The 25,281-nt window shown below is 41.9% G+C and overlaps 1 protein-coding gene across 2 annotated transcripts in view; it reads left to right on the top strand.

Annotated features, from left to right (window-relative positions):
- Nucleotides 1–25,281, top strand: part of LOC132998626 (granule associated Rac and RHOG effector protein 1-like) — a 32,553-nt gene that overhangs the window by 4,786 nt on the left and 2,486 nt on the right. For both annotated transcript variants that reach the window (XM_061068354.1, XM_061068355.1), the window contains exons 2-13: nt 6,952–8,331; nt 15,760–15,972; nt 16,708–16,848; nt 17,061–17,156; nt 17,398–17,559; nt 17,881–18,039; nt 20,289–20,386; nt 22,156–22,281; nt 22,472–23,553; nt 24,113–24,278; nt 24,522–24,659; nt 24,777–24,852. In XM_061068354.1, coding sequence (XP_060924337.1) covers nt 7,828–8,331; nt 15,760–15,972; nt 16,708–16,848; nt 17,061–17,156; nt 17,398–17,559; nt 17,881–18,039; nt 20,289–20,386; nt 22,156–22,281; nt 22,472–23,553; nt 24,113–24,278; nt 24,522–24,659; nt 24,777–24,852 — 2,961 coding nt within the window. In that variant the 5' untranslated portion in view covers nt 6,952–7,827. The remainder of the gene's footprint in view (nt 1–6,951; nt 8,332–15,759; nt 15,973–16,707; nt 16,849–17,060; nt 17,157–17,397; nt 17,560–17,880; nt 18,040–20,288; nt 20,387–22,155; nt 22,282–22,471; nt 23,554–24,112; nt 24,279–24,521; nt 24,660–24,776; nt 24,853–25,281) is intronic.

Raw genomic sequence — 25,281 nt, 5'->3', positions numbered from 1 at the left:
ACCAGTATAAGTTGTGTGAACAAAACCAAACATCACCCCCTAAACCATCCAAAACCTGCAGCTGCCTGCAAAATATTTCCAGGAGAGTTGTATTGATGACGGAAAATCTATTTTATGCAGTTAATATTAAATCACAGCCAAGGCCTTTATTTTTCTCCTCCTCCCACAAAGTCATGCAGCTGCATGTGTGAGAGTTTTTTTCGGCTTGGTGGTATGAGGAGACCAGTGGCTGCCACAATACTCTCCTTGTGTTCTGTGGGCAAGAGGAGCCTGGCTCAGCTCCTGTCACACAGTTGCTCATGGCACTTGTCCTGTCATTTGGACTGACCTCCTCGACCTGTCTGCTGATTCTCAGACTTCTCTGCAGCTTATCTCCTCCGCGGAATGTCTTCAGGAGACTCTCCTATCAAATGCATACTGAGCAACATTGTTTTTACAAGTCGGATGGTAAATGTATCTGTCTTTCTGTCCAGCTGTCGCAAAAAAGCAGGTCAGGAATATTAATGTATTCATTTTCCTGACTTGCTTTTCTGCATTTGAACTCGCATAAAGAGGGTTCTGGAGAAATGCATTCCTTTGCTTCATTGGCAACAGATGTAGAGGAGAGCATTTTTTTCTTCTTCTTGTTTGAGCTGAACCTTTTGGAGTGTCTATAAACAGTGCACCGTGGACCGTAGGGCAGCTGTTTTGCCCATGGAGGCTGAAATAGACTTCATGAGCGGGCTAATGTCAGGCCTGTGGCTGGAGCGTCGCAGGGTCCCGCGTTTGCCTCACAGTGGCAGATGGATAAGGAGCTGTCAGCATGGGTAACAGCTGCCCCATCCATGGCCATTAAGCTACCTTAGCTTCGATGCGACAGCCACACAAAGATGGCGGCCGATCCAAAAGTAACCGCTATTGGTGACAGTGCTGTTCAAGTTACAGAAGTGGACTTGTGACAAGAGGGATGGCTGGTTGTGTTTAGTCAAAGCTGTTGTGGAATCTGTTTGTGGAAAGTGAATAAAATAAAAGACGAGTTCTTCTCAAAAACAGATGTGGAGGTGGCTTCGAGCCATGGCAGTCGAATGCTTGAGTGGTGATGCTCAGAACCAATAGTAGAAGGATACAGATGTACTGGGCGCCATCCCAGGTGTAAATGTGTGCCACAGTATGAATGCAAAATGTTTCCTTGAGGAAAGATGCATGTTAGTTTAGTAAAGTTTCTCAGGATTAAAAGGGAATTTCATTTTATTTTTGGGGGGGGTTAGAAGATTCAGTCCTAATGTAACTGAAAAGTACAGTCATATCTGATTCGAGTAACTGTAATGCTACCACTGTAAGAAAGGTCCTCTAGTTGTCTGTTGATTGGGCTTAGTTGCGATTATTTGCTCCGAGGTTTGCAGGTAAATCCTACTCGCTACTGTGATTTACTACCCATACTCAGTGGCATACTTGGCCTGACGCTTTTGCTACTGGCGACAGGGAGCTTGCTCAAGGAAACCTAAACCCCCTTCCTGTTGCAGTGTAGCAGCTGGCATGTACGGTGAGTGGGGAAGTAGAGCTAACATTAGCCCTGAGCTGCCCCTACTGAAGGAAGGACATTAAAGTGAGCTGGCACATCTCCAGTGCATCCAGAGGGACTCTCTTATCACATGTGTTTGTTTGGGTGCAACCTCTAATACAGTATGCCCTGCAACAGGAGGCTGGCAGCCAATGGAGTTACCCCAAGAAGCTTGCAGGCCTCATTAATATTGATGCCAGGTCTGCTTCTCTTGGAATAACCTTTGTTTACGGAGCATTAGGAAGGAAACGTAGACCACTAACACACTCCAATAACCGTACAGAGATAAATTATATCTGCCTGAAACAACCATGTAGACAACCATGTGAAAGTAGCCCACAAATGTCTACCAAAGAAATCTGTTTTTGTTGTTCAGGCTGAGTGAACTGTGACTCACTGCACATAATCGGTTCCAACTTCTGTTCCCTCTGAGGAGAGTTGAGCCATAAACCACATAAAACCATTGCAAGCTTTTCACCCTCAAAAAAGACAAAATCCACAGACCTAAAGCCACATGCCATGTTTCACTAGCAGACTACATACTTATACCACACAGTATACCCTGTTTCCTGAGGTTCTTTCAGTTTATTTATATAAAAATCCATTTTATTTAGCTTGTTTTACAGTTGATGTCAAACTGTGAACACCACTGTTAATTAAAACTAACAAAAAGAAAATGTTTTCTCAGACTTTTCAACAAAACACCAACATTTGGAACAGTAGAGAAGAACACAATAACATGTTGGACTTTACCGTTGATGGTCAAGTCAACAACACGCCTTTTGTAAAGGTAAAACAGACAATCCTCTCCAACCTCCCCACTCATTGCTCTGAAGCTACTTGTCACTTCTGTGTGTTGGTTCAGATTACGCAGGGTTGTGGTCCCGGGAGTGTGATTGGATTGGATTGGAATGTGATTGGACACACGTATGCACACACACACACACACCAGGCGGCACCTGCTGCTGTATCAGCTCCAAATGTCCAGACAAAGGGGTCTTGACTTTGTGCAGAGTTTTCCTTAAGCATATGAGGAACAGAGAAGGAGATTGTCTGGGTCAGACGTGGTCACAACAACAGGAAAAACAGTGGAGTGTTCAGATGAGGGATGGCGTCTGATAGAACATCCAGGAGGGAGGACATTACGCATAAATTCCACTGTGGAGATCACATGTTTTTGTGTACAGCACATTGACACCAGTGTATGCCTTTATCAACAAAAGCTATTGAATCGTTTTGTGTTTCCATTTTCGTCTGTGTCTTCTGTATGGGACCTTTTCTTCATCTTGAGATGTCTATATTCTTTTAGTTTTTTTATAGTTTTTGGCCGTTGAATGTAAGAAACATCAACACGCCCATTAGTTCACAATGAATCCTGTGGAGAATCTCTTCGGCTAATCCAGAGTTTTTATTTAGGGGCTGGCAGGAAAGCTACGGACGTTGTCTGGAGGCTTTGACTCTCACATTTATTTCACATTATTATTCAAATTTGTTTAAGATTTCACTGCATGTTCCAAGGCAGCTATAGAAATGCAAAAATAGATGATTAAATATATGACTATTTAAATAAAGTAATATAAATTAAAATAATATGGATAATATCTCAAGTTTTAGACCAGCACAAAGTTTGCTACTTTGGTTTCATATTGTGGTTTCACTGACCTGTTGAGTCTTCTCCAAACACTTTGATGCACTCACTGTGTTACTGTACCTGTCTCCTCCCTGTTATTTAGCTCAGCAGTGTGCAAGTGTGAGAACCTCAGTGATGCTAACTCCAGGCTAGCTAAGCTCAGGTTTCCTGTTTACCTCGCACAAGCTATTAACCGTGTCAGCTAACAAGCATTGTGGGCCACCTGGCAGGTTCTCACTGTGGCTTTAATCCCTGGGATTTAGAGAACTGCACCATTGCATTAGTTAGCCGAGTAACAAGTGGACAGTTTGTTCGTGCTTTTCACACTATCACATGCTCCCTAAAGGAAAACTTTAATCTTGTTGAGCTGGCAATGTTTTGTCCCTTGAATGTGTCTGCCTAGTTTGTTAGTTGATGGTGTTTTTAGTTTACAGTGCAGAAAATAACAAAGGTCATCACCCGATTGTTGCCATAAGACTATGTATGGAAATGTTCTCACTAGGTAATACACTGATGACACCACATGATGCCTGATTGCGCAGGACATTTACAAGGAAATACTTGTGTCAGCTCAAAATCTGCACAGCTCTTACTTTGATCTTTAATATTAGATTTCACCGCAGATAGGGAAGTGCATTTCTAGGTGTGTGTTTGTGTCTGTGTATGTGTTACCTCCAGATGCTGCACATGATCTACATAAAGCAACTATGGTTGTAATACTCCACATGTCTTAATATTGCTTATTCCGAGTATTACCCTATTAAACCCTATTATCTTTTGTTGAACCCTTGAGCAAGATAAATTCCAGGTAACTCTTGTATAAATGTGTATGTACACCTGTGTACCCTTCAGCACTTCTCTCCATAGTACATTTTTTTAGTGTCCTGTAATGTAAGGGTTAAGCCTTTTTTGAAGCACACCCCTTAGTGAGGTCGCTAGTTTCCCTCAGCTCTGTCTCTCCACTCAGTGTTTTGGGACAGATGAGGATGGGATGATTTTTTTTTCTGGGCGTTCCCCTCTGTTTGTGAAAGGAAGTGAGGTTTGAAGGTCAGGACAATGTTGCGTAATGGAAGTTCTGGTTGTGAGGCCTCCACACAGCTGCTTTGCGTACAATGTCAGCCGGCTGGATGGGGTTATCTAGTTGGGCACAGTGTTTTTTTCCCCCACAAGTTGCTGTTCCTGACTCATCCCAAAACATCCCAAGCTTTCAGCATGGTGCTACAAGATAACACAGTGTGAATGTAGCACAGATGATAGTCCTGCTGTGTATAGAGCTGGTTATCTAACATATTAGTCTGCCATGTTGATGTTTGTTGCCTAGTTGAGTTTAATATAATCAGGAGTCTTTATCACCTTCAGTACAAACTAGCACTCTACATGTTGCAAAGGAGCAGGTTTGGTGATAAATTGATTACAACTACAAGCCGACAGTATATCATAACATTTCGAATATTAAATCCCTTCAAAAATGTTTTTATCTTTAGATAATTCAATGTTATTCATGGCCTCCAATGTATAGCTGTTTTCTGACATTAACCCTAGGAAATGTCCGGAAGTTTGCCTTTTAAAATATAAAGAACGAGCTTCATATTTGAAAGATTGTCTCGGTCAGATGCGTTCACAACAACAGGAAAATGTCTAGAGGGTTCAACTGAGGAGTATAGTAGTACAAGACATAATGTTATTGGCAAAAGCTCCTGAATCTTGTTGTCTTTCCAAGGCAGTATCCTAATTTGCGTCTTCTACTTTATGGTACCTCATTTTCATCTTCCTCCATCATCTGTATTATTTCAATTTTAACAATGAAAAAAATTTAAATGTTCTTGTTTAAAATACAGTAGTATCTACACAAACCACTCACTTGCTTGACAAGCTCCTGCTGTATTCTAACATGGGCTCACTTGGACATTTTCCGGATATTTTATTAGGAACAATTTTACTAGCACAAATTTCAATAAAAAATTTTGAGCAAATGACTTTGGCGTTCGCACTGAAAGTTTCAGAAAAATGTCAGTTATTCAGTGCACGTCTGAAAGTGGCTAATGTTTCTTTTGGATGGATGGAAATTAAAAAAGAAGAGCAGCAAATTACTTTCTGGCACAGTTTAACCTAAAGTGCCTTTTAGCTTTATTGTCAGACGTTTGTATTGTTGCATGTTGCAAATCATCTGCAGGCCAGGTTTAGTATACCATGTTTTTGTTGTAGAGATCATGTCACTGCCATCGCTTTACACGTATCTTTGTGATATGTGCAGTCACAAGCTAACCTTTCGCTGTCTTTGAGCTAGGTTACTGTTAGCTTTATTAAGCGATAAGTGAGAGGCCAAATTCCCTTTTGATTCTGACAATGTAAAATATTGTATTCATAATTCAGCGAAAGGCCAAAGGGAGAAGGACAAATCACATAATGTTTGGGTATTGAATGAGGGCATTGTGACTCCTACTATGTGCAGCGCAACAGACTCTGCAGTGTCTTCCAACAATGGCTTCTTCCAGGAATTTGTCTGTGCAGCTGTGTTCTGCTAAACCAGACACTGCCAGAGATTCTTTTCAGAGAAGCGCTCTGTGAGGTATGGTGTTAGTAACCGTCTAGAAATGTGCAACTTAAAACCGCAGTTCTTTACCAAACTAGATGATATTACTGCCAAGTTTTTGAGAAATGTAGCTGGAATCATCCTCTTCCGATCAGAGCAGGAAAATAATAGGTTTTTATCTGTCATGATGACAGATTTTAAATCCAAAAACAACACAGATTTATGGTGGTGGTGGTTAAAAGTTGTCACAAGCACAACAATTTAATGAAGAATAAAAAAGTATTTTGGTCTATGCTATACATCAGTCACTAATGAGTTTCTCCTTTTGAATACAGATGTTGAATACAGATGTGACCTAAAATAATGTTGAACAACTCTTTCTTTCAAGGGAAACCGAATCAAGACAATCATGTAATACCTAGGGACTATAAGGTTTCTACATTAATTGTAAGTGTTAATTGCAGAATTTAAGGAACACTGTAATTAATTATTATAAAAAAGCTAGCAAACTACACCATCATCCCACTATCTCCCATCGGCCCTCTGGTCAAAGCTACGCTCCCAAAACACATGGGCAGCTGCTCAAAGCAGACCTTTCTGTGACTTTTCACTAACTTATTACTATACTCTCTCCATTTATTGATGGCTATTAGGATGTCAAGAGGATTTCAACCAACGAGTGTTTTAGAAACAAATTACTAACCCTCCTTTCTAAGATAGTGGAATTGATGACATGTCTTTAGTCTCTCATTGTGATGACTTTAACTTCAACATGTTCAGGCCTTATGTTCTCAAATGGTCTAATAAGTATCACTCAATTTCCTGCATGTCATTTCTCAGAAATAACAGTGGGGATACCGTTGAATTCTAGATGCACAGATAGATTCTTGTGTTGTGAAATGTGAGACACTGAACTGGTTTTACAGCATTATCTTACCTCAGGTTTCACTGTGAACAGCCAAAAGTATCAATATTGATTATGCTTGTTTGAGAGTTTATATTTGTATTCCTGTTACCCTCAATAACATTCAGGCTTCTCACTAAAAACCTGACCATAGTGTCAACATGTCCTTATAATTGTATGAAACTGCTGAAAATAAAGTGTATCTGTTGGTTATGTGTCGAGTTACAGTGGGCAGTGCACTTTATTTTGGGTGTGTAACAGTAAAACAGTTGAAACAAAGCTCATCCTTGCTCTTGACATGTTGTTAACCCTCATCTCTGTGTCTCTGCCCTTTCCTCCCTTAGGAAATGACCTAGAGGCCTTACAGATACAGTTGTGCTTTTGTCGCTCCAATTCATGGGAGAACAGCAAGCCCTGGAAGCGTACTTGGTTCCGCGTTGAGTAATATCTACCTCAGCCAGAAGACGAGGGAGAGACCAGGAAGCTGCTGGAGACTACAGAGTCCTGCTATTTGAAGAGGGTTTAAGACGGACTGGATCTGTCTGCCCTTCTCCCACTGCTCCTCTGCCAGCCAGTGTTCGAGCCACATCCTCTGGTTCCAGCATCATTTACTCACTTGTTTTTTTTAATTAGTTGTTTTTCCCTCAGTGCTGTTGATCAGTTTCTCATAATCCTTAGATTCATATTTTCGTTTTTGATTTCAGCTTTTAAAATGATTTTCTATTTTTATCAGTGCAGACTGGTATAGGTTTATATATGTGCTCGATAGATGCTCTATATACTGTATGAAGAAAGATTTTTTTCTGAAGGAAAGTTAATGTACTCAAAAGCTAAAATACTCCTTTGCAAATGAAGTTGTGTTTTTGACTTTCCATCCCTATTATGATCATTTTGTTTGAAGCTGGAAACAGAGAATCTGGAGGTGTGTCGGTGCTGTTTTTTAAGCTGGGTCTGACGTATCTGCAGCAGGGCTGCATGTAAGAATTTCACACAGCCTGTCAGCCTTTTCCCATCGCCCCCCGACCTCACCCCTTTCTGTGCTGCCTCTCCACAAGGCAAACTGAGATGAGCTTCTGGCAGGTGGAATCCTTAGGCTGTCTTTTTACATAACTTGAAAGGTTTCACGATTGATTGGTTTGGGTTTTTTTCTAAAAAGGACAAGAGCACTTTGCGGGTAAAACAAAGTAAAAACAGGAGCTTCCGGTGCTGTTGCACCACTTATGTATTGTTGTAGTGCACAGGAAAATAAAATGGACTACAAGCGTCGCTTTTTGCTGGGCGGGTCCAAGCAGAAAGTGCAACAGCACCAGCAGTACCAAATGCCTGAGCTGAGCAGGACCCTGAGTGCCTCACTGGCCTCCACTTGTTCAGCATCTTCGCCCATTGGCACTGGTGTGGGCATGCCTGGCAGCTGCCACCCGCCCCCTTCTGCTGCCACCACTGCGGTTGCAGACATCCAGCAAGGCATCTCAAAATATTTGGATGCCCTCAACGTGTTCTGCCGGGCCAGCGCCTTCCTCACAGACTTGTTCAGCGGTGTGTTCAGGAACTCTCACTATTCCAAAGCAGCTATGCAACTGAAGGACGTGCAGGAACACGTCATGGAGGCGGCCAGCAGGCTGACTGCAGCAATAAAGCCTGAGATTGCCAAGATGCTGATGGAGCTGAGCGCTGGTGCCGCAAATTTCAAAGACCAGAACGACTTCAGCCTGCAGGATGTTGAGGTAGGTGCTCGAACAGAACTATGCACCATGTCACTAATACTTGTAGAGCTTGTTCACACAGAAAACCGGTGTCGACTTAAGTAAAATGACTGTCCCATGTCTGCCACTAAACAGAATAAAGTATTGACATTTGAGGTTTACTGTTTGCTCTCCTGGCAAGAATTAGCTAAGCTCACAAGTTGAGGCGCTTTAGTCAAGCACCACATGACTTATCATATTCATTTACCCATGACTCGTCTTCTAACAGTGGTGCTAAGATGCTTTGCTGCCTTCTGTCAGGAGGCTGGCTCCATGAATCAGTACTTCCTGGCTCAAATAGGATCCTCACGCCCAGTGTTAAGCTGGTGTCAGGATGTGAGAGTGAAGTGTGAAAAACACAGTGGACATGAGAAGAAAAGTCATTTTTTTGTTATTCAGAATACCACACCAATTATTCCACAGGCGCCAGATTTGCTGATGTGTTAAATGTAGAACCCTTTACTGAGGTATTTTATATGTCTTAATAGTGGAGGATTTGTAGTGGAGCACTAATTTAAAGCCACGGTCACGATGTTTGAAGAATTTTTGCTCCTGACTATTTCCCCATTACACTTTTTACCATTTGTCTTTTGTTACAACTGATTATTCAAGATAGTTCCATTGGTCACAGACAGGCATATACAGTATTGACGTCTGAGCATTAGTTCCAGGTTGGTTAACATGGGGTTGTCCCTTTTCAAACAAGAGGAGTCTGATATCTGCCACATCTTGTATACATATATTTGCTCAACAGAGTTGAGGAGAAGCAGGGAGAAGAGCAGAACGTAACCATTATTGAGGAGAGTAGACATTATGGTTGAGAGAATTAGTCACTTTCAACTCATCCCCTGTCAGGGTGTTCATGAAGTCAGGCTACATAACTCGGCCCAACTCTGTCAGACATTTAAAAGCAGGTTAATTTCAGGTTATAGCTCAATTCTTAAAAAATGTGCACAAGGAAGAATTGAAAAAGACTTTGTGCTTTGAGGAGTACATGGTCATGAATTGATAAATTCACTATATAATGATTATTATTAATACATTCGTGTTGTCAGTTGCTGTAATTGTGCTGTCCTAATTAATTGTCTCGCATGGTGCCATCAGCATCAAGTAGCATTTCAGCTGTGCCCACATCCAAACGGCCACGAACATGAACCCCTTATTTTCTTATGATTACGACAACTGCTTGTTTAGCCTTTTTTTTAAGAGTTTTACTATAACATTTCATATCATGTCATCTCTGATTATCTGGCATCAGTCACAGACCTGAAGCATGGTGCCACAGGTGCCTTCCTATAGATCTATCACTGCAACGTGAAGCAAAAACAATGGTCATCATCAATGCTTACATAGTAGTTATGTATGTAACAGGGAGCGGGTGCATGGCTGCAGCCAAGACACTGAAGGGACTGTAGGACCTCAGTGGATGTGGCAGAGCCCAAAACAGGAAACACTTCTGCACCACAGTCAGCAAATCTGACTCTCTGTGGTCTGGGATATGTACAGATGAATATTAAAGGAAGCCCAAGTCTGTGAAAGTTTAGACCGCACGGCTTGGCACTTACATTTGCTGTCTGGCCCAAGGCATAAAGGTTTCATCTGTTAAGGCAGAGAGGGAAACACACAAATACTACTTTACAATAGCCGTACTCCAACGTGTCACTGGAATTAACCTGGGTGTAAAAACTGCGTCAACACAAAAAATATGTCAGTCTAGTGTAGGTTGAATATGAATAATATGTTGGGGTTAAAGAGCACAGTAAGAATAATATGGTGATGGCAAATTGTAATTGTATTAATTTTTAGATACATTCAGACTCTAGACTGAAGTGGCTCAAATACATTATTTTGTTTTGCTCACATTTGACAGTTTTTTTGTGAACACCACAGGTCACGTGGAGTCTGATCTTTCATTTTCCCATTGGGACCACTTTCAGGTATTTGGTCCAAATCCAATATGGGTCAGATGCATGCGACCTTAATGGCACTCTAGAGAGACATTTCTCACAATACAGCACAGGCGAGAGTCCCTCGGTCAACATTGAAGACAGCAGCCTGTGCTCAAAAATGTGTTGACTTCCTCGGCACAACAACTTATACATGAAACCGAACATGCTGACTTGTTTACTTCCATGCAACAACAGGCTGCGTGTGATGCACAAGTTCACACTGCTGGCCACATTTAAGAAATAATGAGAACTGCCAAACCCAAGTATCAGATCTGATGTATATATTTGAATTGAGGACTAAGACTTGCAGTGTGAACAAAGCATTTTTTGTATAGATCAGTTGTAGGCCAGTGCTCACCAAAGTAGCGTATTGTGAGACTGAAATGAACTGTGTGTTTTTTTTAAGAATCAACACTTAAGATATTCATCGTGTATCCAAAATAATTCAAAACAAATGCTGGACAGAGCAAGTGCAGCAACAACAATAAAATGGAATATATTGGTTAAAGCTGACGAATCATCAAAATGTTGTTCACATGCACTGTAGTGAATTTAATCTGTAACAGCCTGTATGCTTTCCTGATGACTCATCTATGACCCAGGTTCATTGAAGTGGTGCACTGCTTTTGAATCAGTTTCTGAGCTGGTATCTCATGTTTTATTTTGGTAGTCGAATGCTCTGTGCACACGCAGCTCAAACTTGTTTAGACCTAGCTCGTGATAATTGCCACTAATTCAGCCTGTCTCTCACGACGTGATGTATTTGTGACTGTAAAAGGTATCTTCCTTTGTCTGCGTGAGTCGAGGAATGCTGTTTGGCAGCTGGATTTATTATGAGGTCTTCAAAAAGGACCAAATGCATTTCTGAGTTCGGGGAGTTGTGGTATGTGAAGCTTTTCCACCTCCCCCCCCTTGCTTGCGTCTCCTTCTCCTCTTTCTGCCTTTGGCCCAACCCCTTCTTCTTCCTCCTCTTCCTTTTCTTTTAAGAAGAGCCCCCAGAAGTTCATGTCAGTTCAGTCTGCAAAACAAACCACTTCTTTTTTCCAAATCAGCTCCTAGCTCCCTGGCAGCTCACAGTGACTCCTCTGCCAAATATACATTAAAAAAATGTCACGGTTTGTTTAGAGTCTGTTTGCCGAGCTTGTAAGTTGAAACCACAGAGCAAAGACCAGTGGCAGACATAAAGGTCCCCACAACCAGAGAGACCTTCATGGTTGCTCAAGTCAGACAACCGGATAACCCCAGTGCTTCCTGGAAAAACAACCCCTTGGTCTTAAGATGTTAAAAACACTTCTTTTTTTATACAGCTGTGGCCATATCATACATGGGCTTTATCTAATTACAGGGAAATATTTGATGTTTTTATCATGGGAGATATTTTCATTGGCTGTTTTGACTTGTGTACTGTGGAAAGAGACAAAATTAGAGTTGAAAACATGAAAAGAGGCTATTAAGTCCAAATAAAAGGACTTAGCTGGATTCAAACATATGAGATTTCCAAATCTGTGGCTGACAACAAAGTACCAACAAAATACGGGAAAAAAGTGAGGCTGAGGAGATGAGTAATAGTTGTTTTGTCATGATGTAATACCACTGGTTGGTGTAACAACATAATGTTCTTACAAAACAGCTAAATTTGAACTAAGATGTACTTTCCAATTCGTTACACTTTTATGCTCTTTTAGCTGATTAAGTGAATATAGAATATATTTGTGTGCCACAGTAATTTCGGCAGATGTGAGTGATTGGTTAGAAGACTTTAAAGGGTCAGGAGAGGTGTGGCCTTCCTGTTTCAGAATGACGGTAAAAGGGAAGACCCAAAAAAGAAATGGAAAGACTTAAGCAAGGACAAAGACTGACACTAACCAAACAAGATTAGGCTGGTTTTTGTTTTTCCCTCAAACAGCCTCACACTGGCTTTCCCTAGACAAGGTCTGGAGCTCAGGAACCCTGCTCTTAAAGATTTGGTGCACTGATACTGCAGGTGCTCTGAGTATATAAAAAAATACAAATGCTGATTGATTCACGATTTTGCCTTGTTTGGGCCTTAGAGGGACCCACTGTCAGCTTGGCTCTGCTGTGCTCTTATTTCTCATATTTTCCATGACTGTGTGGGGATACTGCACAGCCAATCACATGTGTTATCCATTATCTCGTGCTGCAGCCATGTCCTCATTTCTTCTCCCTCACTTGTTTATTGTAGCTGACTTTGTAGCATTTGGGTTAGTATTTGATCTCGTCAGCTTGCGTTTATACTATTTTGCCATCTTCGTTAAGATTTACCACAAAGTGTGATATCAGTTTGCAGTATTTGGCTCTATATGTTTCCTCCAAGCATCATTATCAGGCTTTCTGTGTCTCCTGTTATCTATTACTTTTCTGTTTTGCACCGAAACTATGGAGCAGATCTTTCTCATCTTGTGTGCCCTAGATCTGAGTCTGTGTTTATCACTCGTCTCAGATGTAGCCAGAGGAATAGGCAGCATGTTGGTTACTAAATTTTGGCACTTTTGGCCAATTTACATATTTTGCGGAAAGTAGATAAAACTGTCTTTCTTCAACTATTAATACAGGGTTCCTTTTATATATTTCACAAAAAATATTCAAATAATTGCACTGACAAGAGTTTTGGCAACTTACAAAGTCTGTTCTATTGGCCACCTGTTCTTGATTATTGAACTTTCATTGACTCCCCAGAGGATAAATCCTACTGACTTTGAAAGGCCTGTTTTCCTGGTCCCACCTCAAGGTTTACATTTGTGGTAAATATCTTTACAACTATGTCATTTACAATAGAATTTGCTAAAACTTTCAAGGCCCCAAGAGAACTCATTCTTTTGACCGTTTTTAAACTCTGACTTTTACTCTAGTGCATCTGGCAAGTCAAACTTTTCATTTGTTCTGTGAAACATATTAACATTTACTTTATAGACGGATATATCCCAGAGAAAGTATCCCACTGGCTTTGTTGATCCCCTGGCTTCTCTACCAGGAGGTTCACATTTTGTCTTTTGTTAAAATATTTTGACTACTATTGGATAGATTGCTACAACAGTTGGCTAAAACATTTATGGTCCCCAAAGGATGAATTACACAAAACCCTACCTTTCAGCTCGGACCATATTTGGTAAAAACAAAAAATACCTGCCAAACTAATGGCACTCAGCTGTACTTTATTTTTGGTTCTAATTAGCAATAGTTAGTGCACTAATATGCTTAACTATGTTACTAAACATTATACCTAAAGTTTAACATGCTAGCATTTTCATAGTGAGCATGTTGAATGGTGAACGTATTGTTCAGCTCAAAGCACCACTGTGTACAACCTCATACTGCTGCTAGTTTTGTTTCTTTCCAATCAACACATAAAACATATAATTTCCTGCTTTATAAGGAACTGAGGAAATACAACAAAAATCACATGATATTTGAATTTTCTAAGTTGGGACATGTACTGCTTCAGAATCACTGAGGAGGCAGTTTTTTTTTTTTTAAACTTGTATTGCTTTCATTTCTCATGTAACACTGTCTAAAATTATATAGCTTTGTCTCTTTAGGACACGTACATAGATACTTGTAGAGCACAGGATGAGGCAGACGTTTGGTGTCAATCCCAAGACCTTTTGGGTTTTTGGGATAGACTCTGGCCGGCTGTCAGCAGTAAGAGAAAAACATATCTCATAGTTCTCTGCTCTGAGCTCGCTGCAATAAAGCTTTTATTTATCCGCTGGGCACGGAGACTCAGTGAACATGTTTATTTGTATAATCACATGTACAGTATATAGGGATCGCAGTCAGTAACTTGTTTGCTTCTTAGGACCAGGCAATGGCCAAGTTCATACACAACTTGTTTACTACAAATAGAGGATCTACTGAGCTACATTATGATGAGAAACAAGAACTCTGAAGTCATGTTGAAAAATGCAACACGGGACAACTCTACCTTTCAAAGATGCACTTCTCATATTCACTTCTTTTGAGCATTTTGTTTAATTTCCTTCACATTGAAAAGAATAGATATGACTGGAAATTACGTGAGAATGTTGCAGCTACAGTTCATTGTGTCTCAACCCCTAGGCCGCACTTAATTTGATGTTCCATTATACCTTATATCCAGAACAAATAGTTTTTCAATAGCCACTCAAAGTGATGCCAGGAGGTCAAATAACAAAACAGTGAAGCAGCCAGCAAAATTCCAAAGTCATGGCTCAAACATTCCAGAGAACAGCGACGGATTTGCCACCACGTCCTGATTTGTGGTTGTTATGAAAGCAGTGAAATGTCCTACAGTTGGATGTTTCATTGCTTCCGTCATTTCCATAGCGGCCTTTTGGTTTCCATGAGGTGCGTAGCTGGAGAGAGAGAGCTGTGTCCAGTTGTTCCTGTCTGCCATCGGACAGCAGCAGCAGCATGTTTCTGTCTTTGCACCTCAGCCTCCCCCTTGAGATATTTTCAGCAGGTACCTGAAAAAGAAAACCCTGTGACCATGGTGGGCCCTGTGGTGTCCTGTTGCTCTTATTTTGCTAACTGGACAACAAACGGCCTCTAAGCCTGGACTATTCTCCAGAGATGTTATTGGAGTATATAGGCACTGAAAGGACTCTGATATTCTCTCACCAAACACATACACACTTGTAGGTCAAACTCAATCGCACATTTACTTGTGTAAATATTTCTGACCTAATAAATGTTTATCATTTCAAAAATTGCAGAAATTTGGGGGAAATGTTTTTTAAATTCATCATGTGATGTGGGAAATATTTTATAAACTATGATAAATTTAAAATAAATGGTGAAACAGGAATCATGTAAAAAAAGCTTTGACACCCAAAGACAGATTTGTATCTAGTCAATTTCCCTTTTATCTGGGTTAAAGGAACTATATCCAAAAATAAAGTTTGGCCTGTTAGTTAAACCAGATTTGTTATGCTCCTCTTGTTTAGTTTCGATGAAGATAACCAGAATAACTACACTACTCACTTAAATGTGCCTGGGGATCTACAGTCATCCCTCTTGAGCTACAATAGTCTTGCTTTTACTCCAACCGTGATCACTTGGTCTTTTTTTGACTTATACCTCTACAGAGCACATGAAGTATCATGTGTAATTACAAAATATACAACTTATCCCAGCTTTGTAGAGAATAATATTTTTGGGAATTTTCCTTTGTGTTATACTGCTGTGAAATAAATGCTGAGTTTTGTTAAATTACTAATATAATAAAAGCTTAAAGGCTGCACATGCAGTGGGGCAGCAGGTTGGAGTTGGTGTATCTCATTCCATCATCCTGCATGGTGATTTGAGACTGGGCATTATTCTCACAGTTTCAATGTCTGTTTCTGGATTGTTATATGATCCCTAGTATCTATATTGTTTAGTGTCTCAAACACATTGACTGAAGTATTCTAGCATGTTGATGATGGCTCTGTTATAAGAGAAATATCTGTCTCTGTGTTTCCAGGTACTGGGACGGTGCTTCCTCACTGTGATGCAGGTCCACTTCCAGTTTCTATCACAGGCTTTGCAGAAGGTCCAGCCTGTGGCTCAGTCCTGCCTGGCGGAGGCTCTTGCCCAGGCCCAGGAGCGCTGCGCCAACGCCCGCTCCCAAGGCTCAGACCTCGGGCCGCTCACAGAGCTGGAGGACGCGTCCCGCTCATGGAAAGGTGCAGCTGAGGTATGCAGTCACAGGGCGCCCCAGGACTCTTCCTGGTCTGGGACTTTGTGGTTTTTTTTGTTGTTTTTTTAAGGTTAAAGGGCGACTTGTTACACATTCTTGAGAAATGACAGCCGTTTATGATTTCCATCCTCAATTTCCTATTTCCTCTTTTTTGGGCTGCTGTTAGTCTGTGAAGCAGCGTTTCGCCACTCAACACCGACCCTGGTATGGGAGGCTGTTTTGTAAGAGGACCGAACTAATCCCCAGGCTGATCAGTCCCTCTGGCCCATGTTGACCTTTTGTTGTGTACAGTGAGGCAGAGAGGAGAATAGTGGGTAGATTGATCTGTTAAGCCCTGGCATGCAGAGTGTTAGCCCTGGAGGGGACTGGGCCTCGATGGATCCCAGTAGAATGTGCTGGGGGGTTGTTTAGGCAGAGGGAGGCGGTCGGGAGTCTTTTCGTAAGCCATGTTTTTTCATCATCTGAAAAGTTTAGTTTCCAGTCCTTAGCATCTATTGTGTTAAAACTTTCATTATTCCCTGAGATTTTTATAGCGAGGAGAATATGCCTGTAAAACCTCAAGCTACCCACTATCCTCACTAACAAAACCCTTTTATATGAGTTGTTAAATGTTGGACATCTAATTTTACAGAACAAACTGCTTATTCTGGAGTATGTATTATGTGACATTGTTCTGTAGTTGTGTTGATGTTCCTGCTGTCGTTCTGACCCTGTGCTCTGCTGTGCCCCCAGGCTACGGCGAGGCTGAGGGAGAGGGGCCGGGACGGCTGCCTGGCAGGCATCCAGGTTCAGCAGCTCTTTTGCTCCAACAACACCATCATCCCTGAGCACCAGCTGAAGGAGCTTAACATGAAGATTGACAGTGCTTTACAGGTACAGTGTCACCCTAATGACCACACCAGGGAAATACAGTAACTTTTATTCCAATGGCTTGTAGATAGTTTGTAGATGTAAATATGGCAGTTTTAATTGGGGAATACAATGGAAACAGATGGTGTTATCTATGAACTTTGAGTACGAGTGGAGTTAAAACCTATTGTTGTTGATTATTACTTGATACTCAATTGTAATTTTCCCTTCTCCAGGGCTATAAAATCGCACTAGAGAGCCTGGGCCATAGTGAGTACGCACTGAAGGGTGGCTTTCATCTTAACCCCAAAGCTGTGGAGGTAGCCTTACAGGTGAGGTCATTCTCAATAAGTCTATGTTATGAAGGGTAATAAAATCTTAAGATTCACCAATGTAGCTAACTGATATTCTAATTTTGGCATGTTTATTGAGTTTTTTTCCCTTAAAATTGTGTTTCTTTGTAATTCTTTTAAGACAGTTATTCTTCCATTGCTGTGTATCGCCATATCATCGCCTCTTGTGTCAGAATTTTTTGTTGTATATATGTTAACATGTGTATGTGTGCCTATGCAGGGCTGCTGCAGTGATGCGGAGGCCCAGCAGGCAGGGAGGATGCAGACCACCTCCCAGTCTATCCAGTGTGAGCTGCCCACTATCCCTCTGCAGATCGGCTCACATTTCCTCAAAGGAGTGTCCTTCAACGAGTCAGCGGCTGAAAACCTTAAACTGAAAACGGTACGATCCCTGAACCCACTGGTCAGCTTCCTCACTTGCACCAACATTATTCTGCAGAAAAGATCAAATAGCCCTTTTAGTAACAATCACTTCTGTTTCATTATTGTGACATCAACATTCTCTTGGTCACTAGTTTAAGAAAAGATACTTTTTAAAAGTATATTTTCCATTTTTTTTCATTTTGTGTATTGACGATAACCTGAAAAGATATGTGAATTAGTTGACTTGATTCCCGCTGTGTTTGTTCATCTGTAGTGTAACATCAGCAGACACTGATGGCCGACTGTATGGTTGATGCTTTGTGTGTTTGGTTCTCCTCAGCACACGATGCTGCTGCTCATTAAGGAGGCGCTTGGCCAGAACGGAGTGACCCCAAGAGACGACTCTCCTGTCACTGAGGTCCTCAACCACGTCTGCCCATCCAGGTGGAGAGGAGCCTGCAAGACAGCTGTCCAGCTGTTGTTCGCCCAGGCTGGTCTGGTGAGTAACTTACCGTAGTATCACTACACTACTGTATCTTTTGATGACAGGACTTTCTCCCAGTCAGGTGAAATGTTTTGTTTTTTGCATGTCTTCATAAAATGTTAGATTAAGTACCACGTGTATCCTTATTTGGATAAGAAGATATATTTTTATTGCACAGTTTACTTGTCTACTTGTTGGTCATTTGATGAATACTTTCAACCAGACCAGTTTCAAGTTAGAATAACAGCAGTACAAGCCACAACTATGTCACTCAAATTTTTAGCAAAAGATAATAAGGTTTGCAGCCCTCAAATGAGGCCCAGGCAGAAATAAGATGGATTACAAATGTAAGAAAACTAAACTTAATGCCTTTTTGCCGGCACTAGCCATGGCCGGAGACATTATGTTTTTAGGTTGCTCATCTGTCCGTATGTACTTCACATTTTTGTGAAAGTGACGACATCAGGAACATCTGGATGGATTTTCATGTCGAAGGTTAAGAACACTGTGACATCACAAAAGAGGTTTTTGGCCATAGCTCAATAATTCATATGCTAATAATTACACAAATTGCGCTCAATACCTTTTGATAAGAGTCCTTCAAAGTCTTTTAAGTTTTTTAACATGTATGAGGTTAGTGGAGGCAGAAAACCATGAGAAAATAAGCTCTAGTTTCTTTGTTTCTAAATTGATTTACCTTCCTTTAACTTGAAATGAGGGTGTGTTGTTAATTTATGCAGGTGAAAACTGTTGTTCTCTGTTCTTGTTACTCTCTCTTAAAGGAATATTTTAGTGTTTGTGTTAAATGAACTTATATAAACAGTTGTGTTGAACATGCTCTCCTTGATCCTCATTCAGTATTTAGCTCTTGTTAACGTCACAACACCACAGTGTAGTTGATGCTGCAGAGCAGTGGAAAAGGAGTTGGCATGCCAACGTGAACAGGCCTGTTGTACTTCACTTACACTTCTGCTGAAGTTACTGAATCCCCTCCCTCTTTGTGTCTTTGAGTTTGGCATCTTGGATCCCATTGTGTTTCAGATTTGTAATTGAGATGAGGAGATCTGTTCGCTTGCTTTGAGGCAGCCGAGAGCTGTAAACAAACACCCGAGAGACACAAAAGGGAGTAAACATGCCTGCAGCATGTGGCTGAAGGATGGGCTCATCTGGGTTGAAAAGAAGAGTCTGTCACAGAGAGGGGAAGGAGGGAGGGTCAGCAGCAGGACGCTCCTAAGAGTAACACCAGTGTGTTTATGTTTCAATGTTTATTTCCTCTGTGTGGTCGGCTCTGATTTGTGTGTCAAACCCAGGGAGGCTTCCCACTCTGTCCTGCCTGCCCCGTGTTCACTGTAAACCAAGCCCTGTATGATGGATGAGCGCTTTGCGTTAGCTCCTTATCTGTGCCTCTCCTCACATTTAACCCGAAATAGATCAAACATTGTGAATAGACTAGTCGTTATCTTCGTCAGACTTTTTAAAACACATTTGAGAATATAAATACTCGTACACTCGCTGTCATGCACCATCCACACCCACATGTTCCTGGGTTTTTTCATACTCGAGCAAAGAAGTCAACCTCGTTTGTTTTGCTACTTGCTCCTCCTCCCTTCTGCCCCCACTGACCTTGTTATACGTGCTCCATAGTGCATATGTGCTCATAGACTTAATGTGTGTGTGCGGCTCTCACATGCGCAGCCCAAGGTTTCCAAGGATACACCTGCTTTTTAAATAACAATAGGGTAATTTCCTGCAATACAGGAAATAGACTCCTCCCACCTTCCCTCCTTCTTTGTGACCCTGCAGCATGAGGAGCCAAGGCCACTTTCAAAGAACTTGTGAGTACATTTGAGTAGCGGCAGGCAGGAAGGCCGGTCAGTTTGTCGTCACCGGCTGGTTGAATGTGTTCAGTTTCCTCTCCTTGAACTGCTTCTTGCTCGCTTGGTGGGAGATTAATTCCAGACAGCAGTGATATTCTTGGTGAAAGTTTTTTTTTTTTTTTTCATGTCACCTAGGCTGGTCAAAGTGGTAAATCTGTCTGGTTTACATACTGTAGAGAATAAACCTATCAAGTGTTAGTAAAATAGATCATCCCACTTGTTTAAATGCGTGTATGCGAACCTTACATGAGTCAACACACAGCCAGCTATAAACTTTTGTGGATTGCTTGCACAAGCAGGATTCACAATAAACGAACAGATGGCTGTGAGGAAAGCGTTTCTGTCAGGACATGATGATGATGCAGGTTTGTGTCTGTGTCCCATCAGGTGGTTGTTGACACAGCTCAGATTGAGAACAAGGAGGCCTACGCTCCACAAATCACTCTGGAGGGCTCCAAGGTTGTGGTCCAAGTTCCTTCTACATGGTGAGTACATCAAACATCATGTGGCAATTGGTATTAAAAATGTCATTTTTGATTCGACCAGTAGTGGCAGAAAAATACCGTATTCTTAATGAGATGTTTTTAATTATTGACTTATTATTTTTGTATTATTATCCAGGCACAGTTATTTGCACCAATATCCAATCATATGGTTTTGTATACACAATGATAATGTGAAAAACACATGATATCATAAAGCAACGGACGTCTTGATGCTTGCTGGTGCTATTACCCTTTTGAAAAACGTTTTTTCACCGAAGTGCATTGAATCCTGGTATAGATTGAGCCGAGAAGGATCCGCCAGTTTGAGCTTTCGTCTCTGTGAAGAAAGAACACATTTGATGGCCGTATCTGGAGTAACCTTCAAAAAAGAGCAGTCTCATTGAGCTGCTGTGACAAAATTGGTCTTCAAATATAAAAATAAGAAACTGCTACTGAGTTTTTGTTCCCCTTTCCCAGACTGTCATGCAATTCTTGTTGCTATGGCCACACTTTGCCTGCTTGCACTGGTAACACACAAGTGATCAGATAGTGGAACCTTCTTCTTCTATTTTTAGATTGTTTCAACACAAGCAAAGTTAGTCACAAACACAGAAGGCTAGTAGTGTTGTTAACTTTGACATCCACTGCAAAATAAGTTGAAGCACCCGTGTTGAATGCATGAGACATTGTCATTCGTTTTTCAAAATTAAAATGTTTGCTGTTTAGTTATTGTTCAGCCATCGTGACTGAACCCAGCCCCCGCACATCATTTCTAAATACCTCTCTGGCTCGACCCGAGCCCGGCTGAGTATTAATAGAGCCTGAGCCGAACCCAACAGGTATTTAGATTTTTCTGGATCCTGTTGTCAAGTTCTTCTATACAACAGACTTTATGTGTTGCAGATTTTAAATAGACTGTATATCTACTGCACACAGTCGGATGAGGAAAAAGGCAGAGTAGACCTAAGGGAACGACGACGACTTGTTTATTCAGGGTTTGGTTGTACACTAATAATTTCCCTAAAGCAGGACATAAGCTGTCAGGAAGTTCACAACACACTGAGGAAAATCTGTTTTAATAAACTGGATTTAATTGACACTGATCGCTGCACCCTCTTAATGTGGTGTTGACACATTGGGATGAACAATACTTCAGGGGGTATATTATTAAATTGAGATACTGTCATGACCACATCTTGAAATAGAAATGTTTTGTGATCCTCCTATTTCCGCTGTGTGGCATTTCACAGTCACTGCTCAGGACTGTTACAGCTGTAACAGTAGCACAAACATCAACAGATGACAAATCTTAATTTGGATCAGGTCAAACAGCCCCTGGTTTTGAACTAAAGTTGGGTTTGTAATGCACTAGATGACATAGTGAGCCAATATAGACCCTGTTTTGATGCGTTTATGACTTAAATCCACTTAAAATATACCATAAACGATGCAGAAGTTTGGTGAAGAAACTACCCAATACCTTTTAACTAATGAGTTCTTCCATTGAAACAGTAAATTGTGATGAACTGATAAATCTTAGGCCAAGGCAAATCAGTGTCATTTGAGAAACCAACGTGTTTCTAGTTGTCATTTGTTACGGCTCAGTTCTGTGAAATTTGAATCGGCATAGTCAGGTACAGAGACCCGAGCAGGTTTCAAGTTTTCATCTGTTCAGTTAAAGCTCTGTGGGTTTGTGATAAAAAATCTTCAATTGGAATTGTAGCTCATGTCCCGTCCGGTTGTGTGTTTTTTTTTGTGCCTGTGTTCAGGTGTCTAAAGGAGGACCCAGCCACCATGTCCCTGCTCCAGCGGAGTTTGGACCCAGAGAAAACACTTGGTCTAGTTGACATGCTCTACACGGCTGTGTTTGACATCAACAAGTGGAAGGAGAGAAAGTATGTAAAGGTTAAATAACATAACACTCTGTATTGTTGCACTATTCAACACTTGGTCTGAACCAAATTAACTAGATTTCAGGAAAAACACCCTGAATTCAGATTACGATATGAATAATTTTTTTATCCTAAACACAATACTAAATTGTCAGCTAATAATATTTTGCTGTTTGTCTCCTCTCCTCCATAGAGAGCAGGCCTTGCCCACTATTCAGATCCAGCTGCAGCGGGAGATCCCAGACTACGGCGCCCATGTAGACCTTCCTCTAGGCACCAGCTCCAAGACCTCGAGTGGATTGCCCAAAACTATATCCAAGCTGACTTCCAAGTTCACCAAGAAGGTGTCATCCAGCTCGAACAGTGGGGGCAGTTTCTCCATCCCGAGCACGCCGTCTCGCAGCATGCTGAGCACCAGTAGCTCTGAGGATAAGGTCAAGAGCCTGGGCCACAGTGACGGAAGGCTACAGTGCATCCTGCAGATGGCAAGCCTGTCCTCCACTCCTGACCCTACGCAGCAAAGCCAGCTGGCCAACGGCTTGGTGTGCGATGACCAGGGGATGAACTTGCCAACTGACCAAGAGATGCAGGATGTCATCGACTTTCTCTCAGGATTCAACATGGGTAAATCTCAGCAGGCCTCGCCCCTGGTCAAGCGGAGGAACTCTGTGGCATCTGCAAACCCGGCTGAGCTGAAGCCGCCCAGTGGACCCCCACCAACTTCCCAGACTATCTCCCTACAGCCCCCAGCTCAGACAATGCCTCAGCCCCAGCCTCAAGCAGTGCAGAAGCAGCAGCAGCAGCCACAGCCTCCTCCTCCTCCTCCGCAGCAACAACAACAACAACCCCAGCAGCCTCCTCCTCAGCAGCCCTCTCCGCAGGCCCTGCAGTACTACCAGCACCTCCTGCAGCCCATCAGTCAGCAGCAGCCCCCCCCTCCCCAGCTTCCTCCTCAACAGACCCCACCACAGGTCCTGCCACAGCAGAGAGTGGCGAGCAAGTGGCTCGGCACATCCGGTCAGCAACCACCACAGCAAGGCCCCCCGGCAGGGCTGTCCCCTCTGGGACCCATCGGGCAGTGGGGGTCCCCTGGACTGCCAGATTTGAGCTCAGACCTGTACAGTCTGGGCCTGGTCAGCACCTACATGGACAGTGTCATGTCAGAGATGCTCGGCCAGAAGCCGCAGGGACCCCGCAACAACACGTGGCCCAACAGGGACCAGAGCGAGGGGGTGTTTGGAGTCCTAGGAGACACGCTGCCCTTTGACCCAGCAGGTGAGATCCACCTTCCTACATGTTTATGAGGTGGTTTGTGGATCATCCATATTGAAATGAGTGAAATATTTTTTATTTTCATGTGACCCACGTGAAACATTCAAGTTTGCATTAGCAAAGAAGCTGACAAAGAAATGTATTTAACTCAATTCAAATCCTTATCGACTGTGCATAATGACATGCTGCCAAAATAATCTGATTTAGTATTTAATTTTATTTATTATTTGGTTACTATTTTGAGCCATTCAAGCAGATTCCAGACAAACACATGGCTTCGATCTGAGTAAAATAAATGAATATAGATAGTCTGAGCAGTTGGTGTCTCCTGCATTTGAGGGTTTATGCTGAATTTAATCTGTGTCGCTCTCTATTTTTACAGTGCAGCAGACTCTTTTGATTGCAGTCAAGGCCTATTGTGCAGAGCTGACTTACGGCCATTGTGATTTTTCTGCTTTGGTAGACAGTCTGGCTAAACGGATTGAGCCCCAGGGAGCCAAAGAGAAAAGCTGAGGGTGTCAGAAACTCATAGTTGTGTTTATCCTCCTCTTTCCATGCGCAGTTGGCTCGGATCCAGAGTTTGCACGTTACGTTGCCGGTGTCAGTCAGGCCATGCAGCAGAAACGGCAGGTGCAGCACATCCGTCGCCCTAGCAACACGCGCAGCAACTGGCCAATGCCCGATGAGCAGCATCGAACCTGGTCCCACCCTGAGTATTACAGTGAGGGGTAGGTATTCACACATGGCTTCTCCAATCCACTCAAGTACAGGAAACACACACACACACATATATATGTAATACATAAGTATAAATACAATTATGTTGTAGTCTTGGAAAAGACATAACATAACATGTTTCCTTTACTCATCATAGAGTGTAATTGTAATCGGATTAATAATAGAATGTGAGGTTAGCACCATATTGTTGGCCGTATTATAGAAACTCACACCTCCTCTGGTTGTGTCCTCAGTGAGGCCGTGAACAGCAGCTGGTCGGCCAATCAGGGGGACTCGGCCAGCTCCAGCGATGAGACGTCCTCAGCCAATGGGGACAGTCTATTCTCCATGTTTTCTGGGCCTGACCTCGTAGCAGCAGTTAAACAAAGGAGGTAAGTCCCCAACTCGTCCTCTGTCGTAGATTTGTTGTTTTTCTTGTTATGCTGGTTTAATACCTTCTCGATCTCTGTTTGTGTGATGGGGTTCATTGTGAGTTTCTGTGTCCTCAGAAAACACAGCTGTGGTGAGCCGGAGGTGTGCACCCTGCCCTCACCACCACTCCATCACATCGGCGATGACAGCCAGGTATGGACTTGATTCTTTTTCTTTTGACCAGGTCACCCAACTTCTGGTGATGGTAAAAGCTGTTTTTAGTCGTGATTATTTAGTGTCTTTATTTTATTTTTTTCCCTGAAAGTTTGGATTTTTTTGAAGACCTCCTTTAGGGGAAAGATATTATTCGACATTTTTTAAATTGATGATATTGTAGGTTTTTTTTTAATTGGAGTTCTAAGATATCTGACAAGTTTGTTGAGGGTCTTTGACTGAAACTTTTGTGCCTCAGGCTTTCAGGGGATTAGTTTTTTCCTCCAAAAAATGTAAAGCCACAAAGTTTTAGCAAGGACCAGAAGAGCTCAGGTGATAAGTATGTTAACTTATAAGATAACAGAAACTTACAGTTGGCAACATATTTAATAATAGAATAATGAATAAAATAATATTTGCAATGCATTA

Source organism: Limanda limanda, chromosome 3 (assembly GCF_963576545.1).
Source record: "Limanda limanda chromosome 3, fLimLim1.1, whole genome shotgun sequence".
In the NCBI taxonomy this organism is placed as follows: Eukaryota; Metazoa; Chordata; class Actinopteri; order Pleuronectiformes; family Pleuronectidae; genus Limanda; species Limanda limanda.
Note: the sequence above shows the minus strand (reverse complement) of the source record. Positions and strands in the feature narration are given on the sequence as shown.